Below are 20,249 nucleotides of genomic sequence, written 5' to 3'. Positions count from 1 at the left end.
TATTTTTAACTAACCAATTAATTATTAAAGAGTCAATGAACCTGGTCACCATGCAATCTAAGTTACACTCGTATTATTTGACCCTTTGAGCCCTTGACGCCATAAACAAAAACGTCATACGCCAAGGGCGCAAGCGTCCTAACGCAAACCCTTGAAAAGTGTGAAAGTTACTTTGACAGCGAACGCCAAAACACTTATAGTTGACCATGACACCTTCAGTTGTTTCAGGCATTTGAATGGTTAAGTATATTTTCAAATGTTGAGAAAGTAACTTAAGATTGTCTGGAAACAGTATTGTGGCGAAGGAAGTAAGACTCTTAATGTCTACAAATGTTTCTTTGTATATCTTTAGGCGCTCAAAAATTATTGCTACTTACTTTAACATGTTTCGTCTCGTATACATTAAAATAAAACGAATATACCTATCCGTATATTATTTAACATGTGACCTGAGCCTCAACTCTACTCAACACTTAATAGTAAAAGAGGTATAATTCCACTTAATCTTTGGAAGTATAATTGGGCAAGCATTTCTTAGCGATTTGAAACCTAACCTTAATCCTTGCTTCTCCACCATGTAAACAATAAGTTATAAGGCGTATTTTGACAAAGTTTGGCCTTTTATCAATAAATTAAATACGTTAACTAACCCAGCTAAAATGTTAAATACCGAGCGACCAAGCTTTTGGTGGTCAAAATGCACCTTATCGGAATTTTATACGTTCACAATAATTTTAAGTTATTTTGAGCTAAGCGTAGCCCCTTGATTTAGTTAACGTATTTGGCGGTCGCTGGAAAATCAATATATCAAAGCTGTAAAAGTGTCAAAAAAATTAAAATGCATTTATAATTCTTAGACACTTCAATGTCTGCACGACAAAACAGGGAGACAATCTTTGTAGTAGACACTTGAATAATTGGACACAGAACAGTTCCAAAAAAATCATGGAATAATATCACAGATTAAAAATTTAACCATCACATTTCCTTTGGAATAAACCTTACAATAAACATTTCTTCATGTTTAAATTATTATCATGGAATGTATAATTTATTTTCATTCAGCTTCAGCTTTTAGTCATATTTTCTGTCCCTTTTGTGCATCACACAAGATAAAAAAATAAAAATGTACTTACTTATTTCTAATGACACTTAAATATTTGTCTTTCACTAACTACTTGCTACCAGTTCTTTCAGGCATTTTACTTAAATTAAAGAATTGTCACTTGCAAAATTTAGAACTAGACTGGTATCTAGAACTACTACCCAACCTTTCACAGTAACATTTACAGTCAAGGTCATATTTAATAATATGGATGAAGCAAAGTGCCAATATGTATCCGGAACCTTACCGCATAAAAGGCACTGGTCCCACCAAACGCTATCGGCTATGAGCTATACCAAAAAAACCGGCCAAGAGCGTGTCGAGCCACGCTCAGTGTAGGGTTCCGTAGTTTTCCGTATTTTTCTCAATAACTACTGAACCTATAAAGTTCAAAAGTCTTTATAAAGTTCTACTTTTGTGATTTTTTCCATATTTTTTAAACATATGGTTCAAAAGTTAGAGGGGGACACACTTTTTTTTTCCTTTAGAAGCGATTATTTCCGAAAATATTAATATTATCAAAAAACAATTTTAGTAAACCCGTATTTATTTTTAAATAGCTATCCATCAATATATCACAAGTTGGGGTTGGAATGAAAAAAAAAATCAGTCCCCACTTTACATATAGCGGGGGTACCCTAACAAAATATTTTTTTCCACTTTTTATTTTACCACTTTGTCGGTGTGATTGATATACATATTGGTACCAAATTTCAGCTTTATAGTGCTAACGGTTACTGAGATTATCCACGGACGGACGGATGGACGGACAGACAGACATGGCGAAACTAAAGGGTTCCTATTTGACTACGGAACCCTAAAAACAGGAGCGACTATCTTTTGTTCGTGTCTACCGCCAATAGCTCATCGCTTCCTCGCTTTTGGAGGAACAAGTGCCTAAACAATAACCGTTGGTGTATACATATCTATGGCACGTTGTCCGCATCTATATTAAATACCTTGACTATAATTACTTTTTATCGCACAGCGTTTAATTTCCACTTTAGTAATATGAAGGCCAAAGTCCTTAAGACGACGACGTTGATGGTGAGAGCGAGGATGTCCCACCAGAACATGTCGGATCGCATCGCGATCTCCTTCAAAAACTTGCTAGGATACCTGGAAAGAGAGAAATATGAAGTTTAAGGATAGCTTGACATATTTTGCGAAGGAATTGGGCCTATACGTGTGTCGAAAGGGCCATTTTTTTCAAAGTTGTCCCCCCCCCACTTTTTTGGATTTGAAAATTTTTATGTGGTTTCCATTCAGAATTGCGAGCTCCTTCAATCCTAATAGGAGAAAAAAGGTGTCCCCAAGGTTTTTTTTCAATTCCGTTACCATTTTTTCATACATTTTGTATGGCGGTAACGGAATGAAAGGTTTGAAAAATGTATGGAAACCTTGGGACATTTTTTTCTCCTATCAGGATCGAAAGACTTCGCGATTGTGAGTATGAATCGCGTAAAAAATACCCATGTTACAAAACAAGTGGGGTGGACAATTTTGAAAAAAAAGGATGAGCATTACGAGCGAAAAATAGATCGTATCGGAAAACATTGGTCAATGAGAGCTAAATCGAATAGTTAGCAATGTTAGGAATTAGGGTAGCCTATGAGGTGGCAACATTGGCAACCCGTATTCCACATACGTACGTGCATACGATTATTTTTTATGATAATACCTATTTCAAATCTTTGGTATCTACTCACTTGTAATGGCAATAAAGCTCATCCTCGCAATCGAGCACAGGCCTATTCATCCCATAGATGGCGTTGATCATCCCTTCGAGCCCATACCGCAGGTAGGAGACATAGGAACCCCAGTACAGGTAGGAAGGCAGGTCTCGCAGCGTCACGCCGAAACCGGCGAACATCATCATTGGCACGGAGAGCGACGGGCCCAGGAATGTGCCGTTCTGAAGATTAAAATTAGATACATAAATTAAGATATTTTTATTCTTAAATAATTAGCAAGGATTGTCACTCAAATATGCTCTTCCTCGTTACAACGTGTCAAATTTTAGTTTGAATGACCCACAGATTAGATATTGATTTTTGTGTTGTAGCGAAAGAGCCCTATTTGAGAGAAAATGTATACGTGGGAGCTTGTGATGTAGTGATTACGAGTAGTAGCGAGTAAGTATTAATATCAGGATCTGAAGCCAAGAGTAACATCATATCTCTCTACCGCTCTCCTTATTGGTGCGACAGAGTTGCGTATTGTTCGTCAGCTTCACGGAGCGTCAACAATTGTATTCTTGGCGACGGGAGGTTTAACTATGTCTGACCACTGTCTGCAGTTGAATAATTCAACTGAGAAGATCATAACTACTGAGGAGTGGAATTCCTTTACTTCACTGCCAGCGTTTATAATTTCCCAACGCATAACCCGGCAACCTCAAAATCAAGTGAACAGGCTTCTGGGTGACCTTCATCGTGAGCTGCGTCTTCCTTTGGCACGCTTCGGCTAATCTGTAGCAATTGTTGTTGTTTGTTGTAGTCCTAAGGCACCCCAGAGGTGCAAAGGGCCTTCACAAGCTCGCGCCACGCCTTTCTATCTTCAGCGACCCTCGTGGCCTCGCTCCAGCTCAGACCAGCCGCTCGTAGCTCATTTTCGACGGACCGCTTCCATGAGTGAACAGGGCGCCCGGGGCCACGGCTTGCATTCTGCGGTTTCCAGTCGAAAGCAATGCTCGCATTATTTCTTCCCCCTCTCCGAAGAGTGTGTCCAATCCATCTCCATTTTCGTGTCGCGATTTCCTCGTCAATGGGTGTTTGCTAGCATATACTCCACAGGTCTTGATTTCGGATAGTGTTTGGCCAGAAAACGCGAAGGATCGACCTCAGGGACTTGTTGACGAATACTTGGAGCTTTTTCGTTAGGCCCTTTGTCACTCTCCACGTTTCGCAGCCAAACTGTAGCACAGATTTCACTATGGATTCGAAGAGGGAAAGTTTGATTCGACGCGTGAGCACATTTGACTCCCAGACAGCAATTAGTAAAAAAAAAATAAGTTGATAACTCACCACCACATTGAAGACAGCCCCGATCATGAGCCCGAAGCTCTGCGCCACCAGAACAGTGTACATGGAGATGGCGAAGAACATGGCGAAACGGGTCAGCTCCAGCGGCTGAGAAGACATGATGTACACTATCACGCTGAACACGAAGCATGACACTATCTGGAACGAGATATTTTTATTTTAAAGCTATAGGTACATAAAAAGTTGTCCTACAAACCTATCATTTCGCTTAGGACCACCTGCATTTACGAAAATGGCAAGCGCGGATCCCAAGCGCGGAGCCTAGGCCCCCCCCACCCCCTGGATCAGTGCATGAAAATGGAGTCATCAACACGGGTTGACCCGGGGGTTAACCCACCATTTTATATGGAATTTGACAGATGACAGCCCGCTAACCCTGAGTTAAGTGGTTGGTGCAAGTGGGCTTTAGACTTTCTGAAATTCGCGCGCGCCTTTTTCTTGAGCTAAATCGGTATAATTACGAGTAGGTACTTATCAGAGTTTCAGAATAAATTAGCATTTAATATTTTGATACTTACAGATACTGGCAAGTCGACGAGAGTTATTGAGATGTAGTAGGATCCCAAGGAGTACCATCTGTTGAAGTGTTCTTTGGACAGAATGGACATTTCTGATGGGACTGAAAAAAAGATAATTAAAGATCAATATACATATAAAAAGGTGTCCCCACAATATTTAGAAATCAGTTGAACCAAACCTGTGACCATAATAGGTCACCAACATTTTAAGAGGGGTATAGACGAGCGTACAGAATTCCTTCTTGTGTGCTAGGGCATACGAACTTTATTCGGGATCAATGTATCACACACGTGCATAGCTTCATTACTTATAACAGCCAACCGAAATTGTACTCATTTACTCTAAAGATCACATGGCGACCCTGCCAGTGCGGCCTCGCGCTGCACTGATGGCGCGCTGCGCTGGCCAAAATTACTGACCGATAAAATGGCGAAAATGACCAGTACACTAATTCAAGAGCAGAGTCAAATTGAGGAAGTTCTGTAGTCTCAAGTCCGGTGTCAATAATCTTAAAAACTTACATGTAAGAATAGTGAGCATCATCGGCGACATCATATGGTGCATGAGGATGGCGAACAGCAGGTTGTAGTTCTCCAGCACCCTGGCACCCTCGTTGCCCGCGTTGATGAAGAGACAGCCCAGCATCACGCCCACCAGAATGTTCACTAACACGCGGATGTGGGTCATGGTCTGGAATTTAATAGGTAATTTGTAATATAAAACTGTTTCTGTCTATTTCAACACCTTAAATCTTAAGAACCGACCTATTTTGGGGGTAATACGCGTGAACTGCTTCGATGTCGTGGTTTTATGGGATTACAGGTTATTAGAAGCAATCAAACCACTGGTTAGACCATGGAAAATTCTCATTACTGGATGCTTTCTAAGGACTCCCATATAAAATATTCAGGGCATCACGATTGGCACATTCTATCAATCAGCAAAGATCTTTGGTTAGACTGAAGCTCCTCATTTCTAATCCTTCTGTCCTGAATATTCAGCACAGCACTATTAATATTGTTCTCTGAGTACATACCCACTACACAAGCCTTCTTAAACTCTCTTGACTCAGTCAATTAGTGTAAGAATGTCCTATAATCTTTATTTATTTTACACTAAAATACTCACAGCATCTCGTTTGGTCTTCAGGAACCTTGTCCTGATCAGCACAAATCTCTGGTTAGACTGTGGGGCATTGTGGGGTCTCCTCATTGCCAGTGCCTTGGTCCTTCAACACGCTCAGGGGGAACTGCTTCCTTAGCACTTTTATGGTGGGACCATTCATTCCCAGGTATTTTGAGCCGATCTGGTTTTCTACTTGGTGATGAATCCAGTAACTTATTGTGCTACAAAAATATACTACACAGAATACTCACAGCATCTCGTTTGGCCTTCAGGAACCCTGTCCTGATCAGCACAGATCTCTGGTTAGACTGTGGGGTTTCCTCATTGCCCGTCCCCTGGTCCTGAGCCTTCAACACGCTCAGGGGGAACTGTTTCCTCAAGGCTTCCATGGTGGGGATGGAATCCGCGTTGTCGAACCACGTCAGCGCTCGGCCGTTCTCTGATTTCGTTGTTAGGAGTTGGATTTTGTCTTCGCCGTATTCTCCGCACGCTAGTTCGATTACTGAAATACGTATACAATTTGGTTAGTTAAAAAGAAAACGAGAGTGAAAATGAAAGTCTATTAAAAGTTTTGTTCCTAGTTGTATTAACTGTAAGACAGTACAAACGACGCAGTTATGGATGAATATGTAACTGGCCTACTTTAGTTGCTACCTAGTCGTCAACTAAAAACTAGAATATTGCAAACAGAAGCAAAATTACAAAGTAGGATGATACTTCCAATGCTAAGTCATAATTATAGACTGAAATCATGCTTTGCGTGACGTTAAGTAATTATAATTAGGTACATGTTTTGCAAATGAAATACCTAAGTACTTATCCTATAACTAGGCTGATACTTAACTTGAATTAGAAACGGTTAATGATCCTTTAATTACATTTACGCTTTAATAAACTATTATTATGTAAATAGATTCTAGCCTTCTAGGAAATGTGTCAAGCTTTGAATTTGTTCAGTTCAGACTAGATAGTCTATATGCAGCTTGGCCATTATATGTTTTAATTATTTGGTAAAATTTGGGAAAAATGAATATTATTGTTCACAAGAAAGTTGAATAACCCAGTTATACCGTCGATGATTGTAATATTATTTAATTATAATTAATTACCTATCTATGCTCGAAGCTGAGCTGATCACTTGATAAGCAAGCTCGAGGTAAGTAATCATTTATTATAATAATAACTTTAATTATTTTAGATTCCATTAACTCTCAAATAGTCCTTACACCCTGGCGGGTGTTGCCTCTGCGTGTGTCCCATGATATGGGCAAGGGCAACATCCGATCGGTGTACCCCTTACATTTCATTAAAGTGTCGAAAGGGCCTCTACGCGTTGGCTTCGGCTCCGCGCACGCCTCCCAAAGGTCCGGAATACCATTGTTCCGTGATGGGAAAGACATACTTTAATTGTTATATGAATTACCACTTTAATTACTGTCATGTCATACAAACGGAACTCACAATATTATTTAATGAGGATTCTTAGTCTCAAGAATTACATATTATGTTCATTATATTATTATGGCCCATCAACAGAGATAAGAAGTACAGCAAGGCCGAAGGGCGCTGGACTGGACAACTCGTGTGTCCTAACTATCTATAGAGTAGGTAGACTTATTTACCATAGTCAGCTGGGTTGTGGTAGATAGGGCACGGCACGCCAGCCTGTTCCAAGTATGGAACCAGATTCTGCGTGGTGCCCTGGTATAGGCACTGTCCCGCTGCCAGCACATACACTTGGTCGAACAGAGCGAACAGCGAGGCTGAAAGCTGACCCTTTAGCATAACTTGCCTTGTCGCGCGCGAGTCATAATTGAAGTCGCGCTTGATGTATGGACTCGCGAGGCAAGTTGTGCTAAAGGGACTGGCGGACTGTGCAGATGATCATTCAGCCCCGTTTGTTGAGATTACTAGACTACTTGTATGTCCTAACTATCTAGAGCAGGTAGACTTATTTACCATAGTCAGCTGGGTTGTGGTAGATAGGGCACGGCACGCCAGCCTGTTCCAAATACGGCACTAGGTTCTGCGTGGTGCCCTGGTATAGGCACTGTCCCGCTGCCAGCACGTACACTTGGTCAAACAGAGCGAACAGCGAGGCTGAAGGCTGGTGGACTGTGCAGATGATCGTCCGGCCTTGCCGAGCGAGGTTGCTGCAGAGTTGCACCACTTGTGTGCACGAGGAACTGTCGAGGCCTCTGAAAATTTAAGATTAGGGGTGCATCTAAATCTCTTATGGCCACTTGCACCAACGAAAATGGAGGGTTAACCCACCATTTTATATGGAATTTGACAGATGACAGCCCACTAACCCCGAGTTAAGAAATTGGTGCAATTGGGCCTTACAGATGTAATGCGAAAAGCTTTTCCCTCGTATTTTTCCGGAAACGTTCGTATTTGTCATGGTAGTTCAGTGTCAGTACGTCGTTTAACCTGCTGTGATGATATTGCTAAACAATAACATCGCTGTATTTCTTAAATCTGTTTTTCACTGATCCTTATTTTTGATGTAGTTAAGTATTTTAAGGTGCACAAGCATGCACAAGCCATTTTTTTAATGCGACGACTCTTTCTTAAGACTCACGTCGTTTTCCTTAAGCAGAATTCTTTGAAGTACCTAACCATAATTTTAAGTATTTAAGCACCTATGTTTCAAATATAGCATGTAAGTAAATTTGATTATCCTAAGTACTTAGCGTAAGTCTGGGAACTTGTTTGCAACACCCTACTGGGGTCCATGTGATGCTTTATAATGTTGTGTATCAACCTTTTACTATGGTGCAATAAACGATATTTTGATTATGATTATGCAATATATGATTGGCCCTATGAAATTAACTTCTCGAAATTTCTAAAATGTTTATTCGTTTTCAACGTCACATGGCTATTTTGAAATGAGCAACTTACGTAGTGGGCTCATCAAGGAACATAATAAGGGGGTTGTTAATAAGCTCCAGGGCGATTGAGAGCCTCTTCTTCTGTCCACCGGATAGCTGTGCAGCGCGGGTGTTGGAGTGTTCATAGAGGCCGAGGTTCGTGAGGATATTTTCTATCTGAAAACGAGAATATAAGGTAACTGTACACTATTCCGGGATAGTAAAATGTGGTACATTATTCCGGGATACTTTGGTTTTTGTCGCAAAATAAGGAAACTATCAGTAAAATCTTAATTTAAGGCAGTATTTTATTAACTATAGATCAAATAGAACCGAAAAAGTCGATTTTCGAATATCTATCATATCTTTTGAAGCCGTGAGGTACCTCCAAACGCATCAGTCGCAACCACGCAGTGGTTTCTATGGGCGTGTTTGACGGTGAGCTTAACGCGGCAGCGGAACTTCTTAAGGGTTTACTGTGATGCGGGTAAGTTTATTTATATTAAATTTGTATCATAATTGTCTTATAGTTATTAAAAGACATTTATATCATCTTTTCAAATGAATTTAAAGCATATTTTAATTAAAATACCCGCTCCCGGAATAATGTACACCATTTTGACGCGGTGTACATAATTGCGGGAGTATCCCGGAATAACGCAAACACAGTCCGCAATGTTTTTATGTTTTATTACTATTTGCGGTGAAGTATATTTATATATTTGATGTAAATTTATTGAGTAAAGATTACAGATTATAGTGACATAATTACGGTACATATATTTTTTAGATTTTAGTCTCATAATTGAGTACGAAATGTATACTCGTTGAGTATAATACGTGCGAAATATTGGAGTGTGGCATCGACATTAAATTTGTTTTATTTCACAAAATTAAAGCACAAAGGTTACTTATTTCGATGTTTTGAGTATAATTGTTATATAATCTTCCAATGTACTAAGAAACAAATCTTGTTTGTCTTTTAATATAGCCTTCGTTTTGACTGCCGTAATTAAGTACACGACTTTATATGAGTGTATCTTATTCCGGTATGCCTATATAAAGTATATTAAAATATAAAAACACAAAATAAGGTATAGAGACCCGACTATTATGTTTTTAAACTTCCTTAGTTAGCTAAAAATCTTTATACCGCATATTAGTTTGTCCGTCAGTCAGTCTGTCCGTCTACGATTTAGCTCAATCATTATTACTACTAGAAAGTTAAAATTTACATGAGGATAATACATAATCGGATAGACATATATAAATATAAAATAGTACAAATTAGTCAGACAGTCAATCTGTGTAAGAACGGCCTATAATATTTATTTATTGAGTACTATTTATTTATATGCAGATACTTGAATAACGTATCACCACCATATATGTATACGGTGTAGCTCAGTGATCACCAGTACCAAAAAACTGAAATTTTCACGAGTACCGTGCAATTTTTATAACCGGCAATAGCTTCTGGATTGAAATTAAATTTTGAAAATAAAAACCCCGACATTGTAAAGCGTTTTTCATCAAACATGGCTAAGAACACTCTCGACTAATTCAGCTTTCAAACGAAAAAACCTAATCTAAATTGGTTCATCCATTCGAAAGCGATGCCTTAGACAGACAGTAAAACTTATTATATACACCCTGTCATTATATCATACAATAGTTATACCGTAAAATATCATATTTCCCATCCCACCCCAACCCATCAAAACATTGCCAATTATAAAAAATACACTCTGTATAAGCATCTATCAAAACGATATGTGCATTTATATATTTATTTAAACAATATTTTTAATTCGTTTTTTTTACATTATGCTTCAACAACGTGGACTTTAAAGCTATCCCGTAATTACGTACAACGACTCCCGGAATTGAAGCCATACCAAAATTGTATCCCGGAATAATGGGCAAACTAAGGGTTAAGTAAAACAACGGTAATTTCTATAAATTAGAAGTTACGATGCAAAATAGTGTTTTAAATCCATTGTAGAAGACTTATCCTTAAAATAAAATAATTAACACGACTAGAAACTTCACATTTTTTTTACAATCCTCACTCAAAGTAGGAAACGTCTTAAGTTCCCGTAATACGGGACAGTTACCTTAACTTGGAAACTTCACATGACTGAGCAACATATTATTTAGGTATTTAAGTAGTTCATAGAATTTGTAACTAAAAATGTTGTACAAAAATTCAGTCAGTATCACGAGGGGTTAGGTTAGTGGTCAGAACGTTTTCTTTTTTTAATTTGAACTAGGTATGTGCTATTCCTGCAACGTTCTTATTTCAATGAAAGTAATCTCTTACCTCTAGTTAGTCTCACCAAGTCACAACTCGAATTTCTGTCATATTTTACTTTACTAGCATTTAACCTTTTTTTAATACTTTATAAAAAAAGTCAAATTAGCTCTACTTTCTTCAGCTTAACTCCATTATTTTATCATCAATACCATCATCATTGGTGATGATGACGACATCCGGAAAATTGCGGGTCACAAGTGGATGAGACTAGTTCAGGACCGGGACAAGTGGCGTACTAGAAGAGAGGCCTATGCTCATTGGGCGATTAAGGGCTGATATAAAACCCACCCACTGAGCATAGGCCTCTCTACTAGTACGCCACTTGTCCCGGTCCTGAGCTAGTCTTATCCAATTGTGACCTGCAGTTTTCCGAATGTCGTCCACCCAACGAGCTAACGGATGCCAAGCGTTTCTTACTCTAAGCGGCCACCATTCCGTTAACATTTTAGTCCATCTGCCATCACTCTGCCTAGCAACATGTCCCGCCCAACTCAGTTTTATCAAATTTTCTTCCTCTTTAAAACTCTTTCTAATTTAAAATTCAGAAAGTACTTACGATCTCCCCCTTCTCGTAGCGATCCATCCTGGTGGGTAGTTTGAGGCTGGCGGCCATGGTCATGTTTTCGCCGACAGTGAGGAGCCCCTGCAGCCGGTCGTCTTGCTGAATGTAGCACGACATCTTCTTGAATTGCTCTGCAATTTCAAATATCGAACTTAAGATTCTGCACCACAAGAAAGGTTTGAGACGACAAGGGAGAAAGAGAGCAGGCCCAAGGATTGATGTCGTCCCGAGGGAAACTTTGAAAAATTGCATAATTTTCAAGATACATTTTGAAACTTTCTTTGTTTTTGTATAGAGATTGAAACTTTCCATTTACTAAAATGATATATATTTCTTGTGAAGCTTTCATAAAATTTCCAAAAATATTTAAAAGAATTATAAAAAGTATTTTTTTTTTTAATTTTCACATCATCTGATGGTGCAGATGGAGCAGAAGATGGCGGGATGATCAACTAATAAATTATATTATCTTAGAGCCAGGCCAAGATAAGTGCCAGATTTTGATAGCCTTGCCTCTCCAAGGGATAAATCGTTACCAACTTATTTTAGACTGACTAGCGAATTTCGATTTAAGGAGAAATATTTAAATCATCGTTTTAATAGTTTTTCTACTCCCGAAATTCGTCATTTACAGGGTAGTGCATAGATCTTTAAAACCCTACATAAAAGTCTATTCCACAAAGCCAGCGTCCGCCAGCTTTCCGCGCATGCGCGAAGTAACGAAAAAACTGAAAATGCATTGTTTGGCTTTGTAACCATGGCAACGAATTGTTATAATGATACTGCGCGCGTGCGCGGGATGGCTTTGGGAAGCTTCGCTGACAGTGCAAACCTTTTCGAAAGTTATTCTAGAAAAGTATTAAAAACTAAGTGTATGGTCGTAGAAAAAGTATTGTATGCAACGGTGTTTAACTGAGTCAAAAAATACTTGTGGCGTCTTTATTAACAATTTTCGTCTTCGCCTCAAATTATTACCCACGCCACTCGTCTTTTTTGACCTCCATTAAACGCCTGTTGCATAAATTTACTATTACCTGGAAAAACCTTTTTACTCATAACTTATTTGAAACCTTTAATAAAATTTAAATGTCATGTCAGTGATGCGGTCTTTGGATTATCTCTGGGTGTTGTGTTGTGCTGTTTGAGTGAGTGCGATTGTAAAAATAAAATACAAAACCGGATTCAAGGCCAACAACATTTACGAGTAAGAGGTAAAGGTTTCTTATGAGTCATAATTACTAATCTAAATATATACAAAGGCCTTTTTCTGCAAACTGTTTGTGGCGAAGACAGTTCGCTATGTTAAATCTGTTTTGAGATAAATCCATACTTCCATACTAATAAACTGAAATTAATGTCATATACAAAGAAAAAATGACCAAAGCCTCCAAGTGTCCAATGCTGGATTCGAACCAGCGTACTCCGTTATAGCCACGGATGCCTCAACCACTCGGCCAACTGGTCACGGCGGCAAGGGTCGAAATTTTCAAGTATATGACACAATTACCGAAGGCTTATGGCCATACTAATATTATAAATGGGAAAGTGTGTGTGTCTGTTTGTTTGTCCATCTTTCAGGGCAAAGCGGGGTGACGAATTGACGTCATTTTTTAAGTGGAGATAGTTGAAGGGATGGAAAGTGACATAGGCTACTTTTTGTCTCTTTCCAACCCCCCACTTCCCTAAAACGGGAGGTGGAAGTTTGTATGGAGCATTCCGCAATTTTAGAATTTAACGCGAGCGAAGCCGCGGGCAAAAGCTAGTATTGTCATAATCCGACAGAAACTGCCCTAGATATTCGAATAAGGGTGAATCAACTTTTTCTTGCCTGTTATTGCCATGGTTACGGTCCTCTGAGTCACGCTGGTTTTATGCAAAATGATGCTACTTAAACTATGCGAACACCCATAAATCAATATTTTATCAAGCAAGACTTATCCACCGGGGCTTAGGCTCCATGATGGTCATAATAACTTAATCTAACAGTCTTTAGCTGAAACTTACTCATGATCCTGCCTCTGCCGTTAAGGAACACTGCTCCTCCAACACCAGTAACCCTGTACCCGGACAGTACGTTCAGTAATGTGGACTTGCCGGCGCTTGAGGGTCCCATGATGGCCACCAGCTGCTAGAATCTTGGACGCCATGGAAAACCCCCTTTGTCGAAGGAGATTTGCCAGGGTCCCGAAGGTCCCATGATGGTAATATGGTGACTTAATATAACAGTATTTGTCTCCAACTTACTCATGATCCTGCCTCTGCCGTTAAGGAACACTGCTCCTCCAACACCCGTGACCCTGTAACCGGACAGTACGTCCAGTAATGTGGACTTGCCGGCGCCTGAAGGTCCCATAATAGCCACCAGCTGCCGTGGACGGAGGCGCCCGTAGACTCCATGGAGGATCTCTTTGTATCCTGGAAAGAAAAAAATGTTGCTTAGGATAAGGTCATCAAGCAGCCATTCATTTTTTTTTATGGGTTAGGAGGCAAACGAGCAGACAGGTCGCCTGATGGTAAGCGATCACCGCCGCCCATGGACACCCGAAACACCAGAGGTGTTGGAGGTGCGTTGCCGGCCACGCTCTTTTCTTGAAGATTTGAAGGTCGTATCGGTCCGGAAATACCGCAGGCGACAATTCATTCCACAGTTTAGCTGTGCGGGGCAGGAAGTTTCTGGAGAAACACACAGTTGAGAACTGCCAGCCATCTAAAATTGATATAACATCAGGCCGTCCCTTTCCCCTTATTTGTAAGAGCGATAGGAATATCCTGATGTTTTTTCTCGTTTATCGCGCGACTATGCTATCGGTTCAGGTGCCGTAGCCGAATGGTATTTCTGCGACGCGAAATGAAAACGAAACGCCGCGAAAGGTAGTCTGGTAATGCAAGAGCGATAGAGAATAGATATCTACGAGCGTTTCGTTTCGTGAGCGTTTGTGCCATTCGGCTACGTTCCCAGGTCTGCAATAAAGTTAAAGCTTATTAATTACGTCAGGCTTTCGGTGCGCTATTTGTAAGTGCGATAGAGACACGCCGACGCGATAAGGTTTATCACACTAGTGTGCTACGCCCGCAGGTGCTATTGGAATTTTAATTGGTCAGGTTATAGCTTGTAGCTTTAGGTATAAGACGTCTCTAAGGATGGAATTATGTCGAAGTGAGTGAAGTGATATAGAGTAACCAGTTTTTATTTATTCCAGGTATACCTGTATTTTAGGTACCTACCTTTTTGGATATATCTAACTTCTAGAATAGTAAGGTAAGAGAGATTTTTAGCAGGTACAGTCAGCTAAGAAAGTGGTTTACCACTTTTCGACTCTACTTCAAACACATAGGGTCGAAAAGTGGTAAACCACTTTTTTGACTGACTGTACCTATTTTATTCCAATTTTATACAATACAAAAGCAAAGTAGATGTTTCCTTTTTATGGTTTCGTATCAAAACATATGAAAAGGAAACCTTTCAGTGCGTTTCTGTAGGCGTTTTATTAAACAAATCTGACATTTATAAATCGTGACTTCTTTTTGGGCTTATTCTACTCAAAATCATTGACATTATCCGTTTAAAAAAATGTCCCAAAATGGCCGTGTAGTTAATTCACGCTTTAGTTAATTTTCACTTTTTAGGTACAACTACAATTTACATAAAGAAAATTAAAAAATATTTTAGTTAATAATCGCGGTAATAATAGTGATTATTCACTTACTACTTAAAAGTGAAAAAAAGAACGCAGCGACGATGCGATAGGCAATATCACACTTGTTCAGGATTCTGAGCTCAAAGAAACCAGACTTTTTTTAAATTGAAACATCAGCTTTCCTGTAAATAAAGTTTCCTAAGTTTTATTTTAGAAAAAGCCTCATATCATGCAAAGGCTATTGACAACTCGGTTCTAAGGGCCAATTTACAAGATGCAAGCACTCGTATACAAGTTTCAGTCGCCCTAGCCAAATGGCAATGGTTGACGCTAGATGCCGTGAAACGTCTTGTAAATAGGCCATAATCCTGCTAACGGCACATTTCAGTCATAAACTAATGGCATTGGCTATATATTAAAGTCGTATCGTTATTGCTTTATATCGATAGGTAAACGGTTGATTTACTCGAGCCAAAGTTCATTTAATACCTACCTACTTATATGCCTACCAACAGTAACAAATCGATTTCTTATAGGTATACATAAAAATAATTTATTTTTCTTACACCATTTACACCCATAGTATATATTGCTTAGTTTGGGACGATGTTGATATCTGTAAGGTGTCCCCCATATTTATATTATGTAATAATCTTGAGAATTGCGACCTATAGACGAGAACATTCAGACATACAAAAAGCAAATCGAGTTAGGTAATCCTTAGACCTACGCTTTCGCTCTGTACAAATCAGATATTTTAAGGTCTTCTTTGTGTAACAAAATTATTATTGCATAAATGACTGTAACTTGATGGCCTTCCATATTGACTACCGCCTCTGGGAGAAGGTTGCAGAACAATGAACGGAGTGGCCCAAATGCATTGTGAAGGGTCGCAAAATTTGTGATGAGACATGGTTTGCTGCACTCGCTGATAAGAGACAGAAGCGACGCCAAAGTGTTTCAGCGCCGATTTCCGCAAACTTCTCTTGTCAGTCCTGCGGTAGACTATGTCGGTCTCGCATCGGTCTAATAAGTTGGCAGAAAAGGTGCTTCTCGAATATTACACCATAAATCGTCTGCAATAGACGTTAAGGCCAATGATGATGATGATGATGACTGTATCTACTTATCTTTGTCTTATTTAAAATCCTTCGTTTAAGAAATATTAGGTACTAAAAGTGTAATCTTTTTTTCGTATTTACTGTAATGTATGTATATCCGACTTATCACAGCCTGCGTCATTTGCTGACTCCAAAGATCAGTTATTCTATTAATATTTTTATTTGCCTAGTTTATATGACACCAAAGATATATACATATAACTCCGTATAGACAGATAAAGTCTAAGAAAAAAACGGACCTCAGTACCATACAGAAAAAGGTACGGTGGTCTAGATGGCATTACACCTTTGGGGTACGCTCAGCTAGATGGCGCTAATATTAATATTTGACATTTTAAAACATATCAAGCTAAGAACATGGGCCAAATTGTCCAAACTGAGGTTCAAAAGTTTTAAGCCTGTGTCAAGAGATGGCAGTCTATGCACTGTGATTACCTACACATTTTACTTCGACAGTAACTCTCTATAATGCTCGATCGTCTTTGTATGACACGTAGACGTAGCAAATTGAATTATGTTTATAACTAGATTATTTCCACGTGTTTTGATTGGGATGACGCTTGATAAAAACTTTGCAGTCCGTATTACTACTAAAGATTAACTGGAAGAGATTACTCAAAGGGATAAGTTCGCCTGTGTAGTTTTCTTTATTGTCACCATTGTTTTTTTATTTGTAAAATAAGGGATTAACTACTACTAATAGTTTGTAGTATACAAACTGCTATGAAAAGTGGTACTTACTCTGTAGCTGTCTGATACTTTATCTAAATTGGTTTTAGCGTGAATGGGGATATATAGCTACGACTTTAAAACACTGATTCAAACTTTCACGATTTTTACACATATTTAAAATTGCAAACGGGACTTAATCGCGTATTTACTATGTTTTAAACACTATGTTTTAAACACTAACCTCCGACGTTTCAAGGACGGCATTGTCCCCGTGGTCTCGGAGCAGACTGGCTGAAGTTGACATCAACATCTTCTAGCTGTACGAGTTTTTCGAACTACCCGCACTTGGTTAAAACATAGTGTTTAAAACATAGTAAATACGCGATTAAGTCCCGTTTGCAATTTTAAATATGACTTTAAAACAGACATCTATTGGTTGGTTTTTTAAAAGAATCACGTTCGTAAACCTATTTGTTCATATTTTTGAACGCCAACACTAAGGAAGTCTATAGACCACTAGTTTTTTTTTAAAGAAAAGAGCCTATAGTAAGAGAGCGTGTAAGGAAGGAAATTCTTTTCGTACTACATCGGTATAGGTGTTAAAGGCATACGCTGCCAAAGTAACCTTGACACTTTCAAATAAGGTTATCTCGCTTGCGCCCAATACCTTGATGTAAGAAGGGTCTCAGTATGACCACAAACCTTTCTACTTCTTACAGGCCGCCCTGCTAAACCGAATAGCGTTATCTCAAAACCTAATGATTTGGAAAGTGTAACTGTCAGATATAAGATCATCAGATCTGTAGAAGTATAAGTTCTTATACTTTCATACTGAAGTATGAAGTATAACGTGTTTTGTAATCAGATTTTAGGATACCCCCGTTACCAGCCCGGGTCTGGGGCCTGCTCCCAGGACCCCACCACCGCCCATCCATGGTCTTGCTAAACCTAAAAAAAAAAAAAAAAAAAAAAAAAAAAAAAAAAAAAAAAAAAAAAAAAAAAAAAAAAAAAAAAAAAACTAATAGCCCCCATTTAGATTCATTGCGCTGGGTCTCGACGCTCTCAGAAGCCTCCTTCTAGTATTTACAGAATACGTTCTTTACACAATACACCTTGTGCACGACGGTCACAAAAGGATTACCGACCCTTTCTATTGTTCGATCTGGACTCGGCGCTAGACCATTGTTACCCTACCCAGCTACCTGGCAGTGTCATGCACACCTTTTCCTTGTGTCTCATACTGATAGGTATTTTATAATTAATTTTTAGTATAACTTTGTGATCATATGGATTGCGATTCTAACCTAACCTAACCTAATTAAAATACCTAACTTTTCCATTCGTAACCTAACCAAATTTAATTAAAACCTACTCTTAGTTAACCTAAGTAGTCTAGACTTACCTTTATGAAACCTAACTGAGTTTCACCTACTTTTATTTTTATTTCTATAAATGTAGGTATTTATGAAATGTATTATAATTACGTTTTAACTTAAGAACTTCTGAGTTACATTTAAGTTTATCCAAATACCTAAACTTAACGATCCTATCTAGCGTATCTTTCTTTTTCTCGAATATTTATGATATCTTATACCTATTTCTATCATACATCTCTTTGTTGTATTACCAAATTTGTACATATGATTAATAAGTCAATTTTTGATTACGTCTTAATAAAAGTTAATTTCCCATCTTATCAAACTTTTTTTTTTTTTTTACATATATTTCAATGTTTTGTATCTGAATAAACCTCGGTAATTTTGTGAAGTTGCGTTTTTGCTTAATTGCTTTATTTATTGTACCTTCTTTGAATAATTTACTTACCTATGTCTATTATTATTTTTTATGACTTGTGTATTGTTTAAGAGAATGCATACTTTCAATAAACTTGTTAAGACGTGAGAAACTGAGAACCGGTTAAAACATGTTTAAGGCTAATTCTATGTGAATAAAAATGTCTTTTGTGCATTTTTAAAGATAATATATATTTATTGTTTCCGTTTATTTGAATAATTCGGGTTTTAGGTAAAGAGATCCTTCGACGAACATGTCAAGGCATGATACTTTGTATTCATATTTAACAAAGCATTAACTGGTGTAAACATGTTTTAGACTAACGCACCGGTAATTCTTGTGACTTGAATTTTTTATTGTAACAACTTAGTTGCTTTATTATAGATGTTTATTGTATTGTAAAATGACAAAAAGTTTATTGTTTGCATTCAGGTATAAGATGAACTGGTTGAAACAAGATTTATGGTACGTTCCCCTGCTCTCTACCATATTACGAGTATAAAAGCCAAAGAGAGTCGAGGCTGAATAAGTATTCCTGTAGAGGCAGCCTTCTGTACCAGAGCTCCTTGTATCTAGTGTGGTATATAGAGAAGTGGAGTGTGCGTTTAAAAGTGAAGTGTTTATAGACAGATCCAACAATGGACGTGAGTATGTTTTTCTTTTTAAATTACTGTAACCCATATTGCCTTTTTATAATATTGTTTCGTCTAGTGTTCTTTGTATTTAATTAATAGAATTGTTAATAGTGTTTAAAATATTGTCTTTCATTGTTTCAGTTCTCTGAAAATACTTTCAAGAACTATTACTACCCGGAAAATCAGGGTGATTCAACCGATGAGGAAGGTACAGCTGGTTTCAAAGTTAAGCAAGCCCTCGCAAAGAAACGTCCTGGAAATAATATTGACAGCTTCTTTGAACGACCTAAAAAGCAGTGTAAAACCTTGAAACGGTCTTCGAATGTAAGCAAAAGTTCGCCAGAAGGCGTGGCTAATTTATCATCTGGACAAGATGATGGGGCGTATTCATCTCACTTAATTAAAATAGAGATATATGATATGCAAACAATCAAAAATATCCCACCCACGGAACACTGGAAGCACGCGGACGTCAGACTGAAGTATTTTGCGTTGGAAGACGACTTGGAATTACAAAATACGCGAAATATTGTATATAATATTACAAAACAATTAGCTTCTAAGGACACATGTGTAAAATATTTTATAGATAATAAGAAACAGTGATAAATATAATTTTTAACGATAGCAGTAGGATAGTGTTAAAGTGTTTCACATTTCTTATCTTTCCTTTTTATGATTTAAGTAAATTTCCTTGTAAGATATTCTTTTGCATTGTTTCACATTAAAAATGACGAAAAGTGTTAAGTCGGTCCACTACATTTGTTAATATGTAATAACCCTCTTTGTTTTATAAAATGTATACTCTTTATTGAATTACTTAACGCAGAAACTCAATGTG

At 38.2% G+C, this 20,249-nt stretch overlaps 1 protein-coding gene across 1 annotated transcript in view; it reads right to left on the bottom strand.

The window, feature by feature from the left end:
* Positions 1-1,833: 1,833 nt before the first annotated feature.
* LOC125228995 (ATP-binding cassette subfamily G member 4) overlaps positions 1,834-20,249 on the bottom strand; it is a 74,295-nt gene continuing 55,879 nt past the window's right edge. The window contains exons 2-11 of the mRNA XM_048133757.1: positions 13,793-13,963; positions 11,543-11,679; positions 8,701-8,846; positions 7,753-7,991; positions 6,045-6,295; positions 5,190-5,358; positions 4,668-4,768; positions 4,132-4,287; positions 2,815-3,020; positions 1,834-2,224 (exon numbers count right to left, since the gene is read on the bottom strand). Of these exons, the coding sequence (XP_047989714.1) occupies positions 2,083-2,224; positions 2,815-3,020; positions 4,132-4,287; positions 4,668-4,768; positions 5,190-5,358; positions 6,045-6,295; positions 7,753-7,991; positions 8,701-8,846; positions 11,543-11,679; positions 13,793-13,963 (1,718 nt within the window). The 3' untranslated portion in view covers positions 1,834-2,082. The remainder of the gene's footprint in view (positions 2,225-2,814; positions 3,021-4,131; positions 4,288-4,667; positions 4,769-5,189; positions 5,359-6,044; positions 6,296-7,752; positions 7,992-8,700; positions 8,847-11,542; positions 11,680-13,792; positions 13,964-20,249) is intronic.

This window comes from Leguminivora glycinivorella, chromosome 1, assembly GCF_023078275.1.
Source record: "Leguminivora glycinivorella isolate SPB_JAAS2020 chromosome 1, LegGlyc_1.1, whole genome shotgun sequence".
NCBI classification, from domain to species: domain Eukaryota; kingdom Metazoa; phylum Arthropoda; class Insecta; order Lepidoptera; family Tortricidae; genus Leguminivora; species Leguminivora glycinivorella.
The sequence above is the reverse complement of the archived record's forward strand: the minus strand, read 5'-3'. Positions and strand labels throughout refer to the sequence as shown.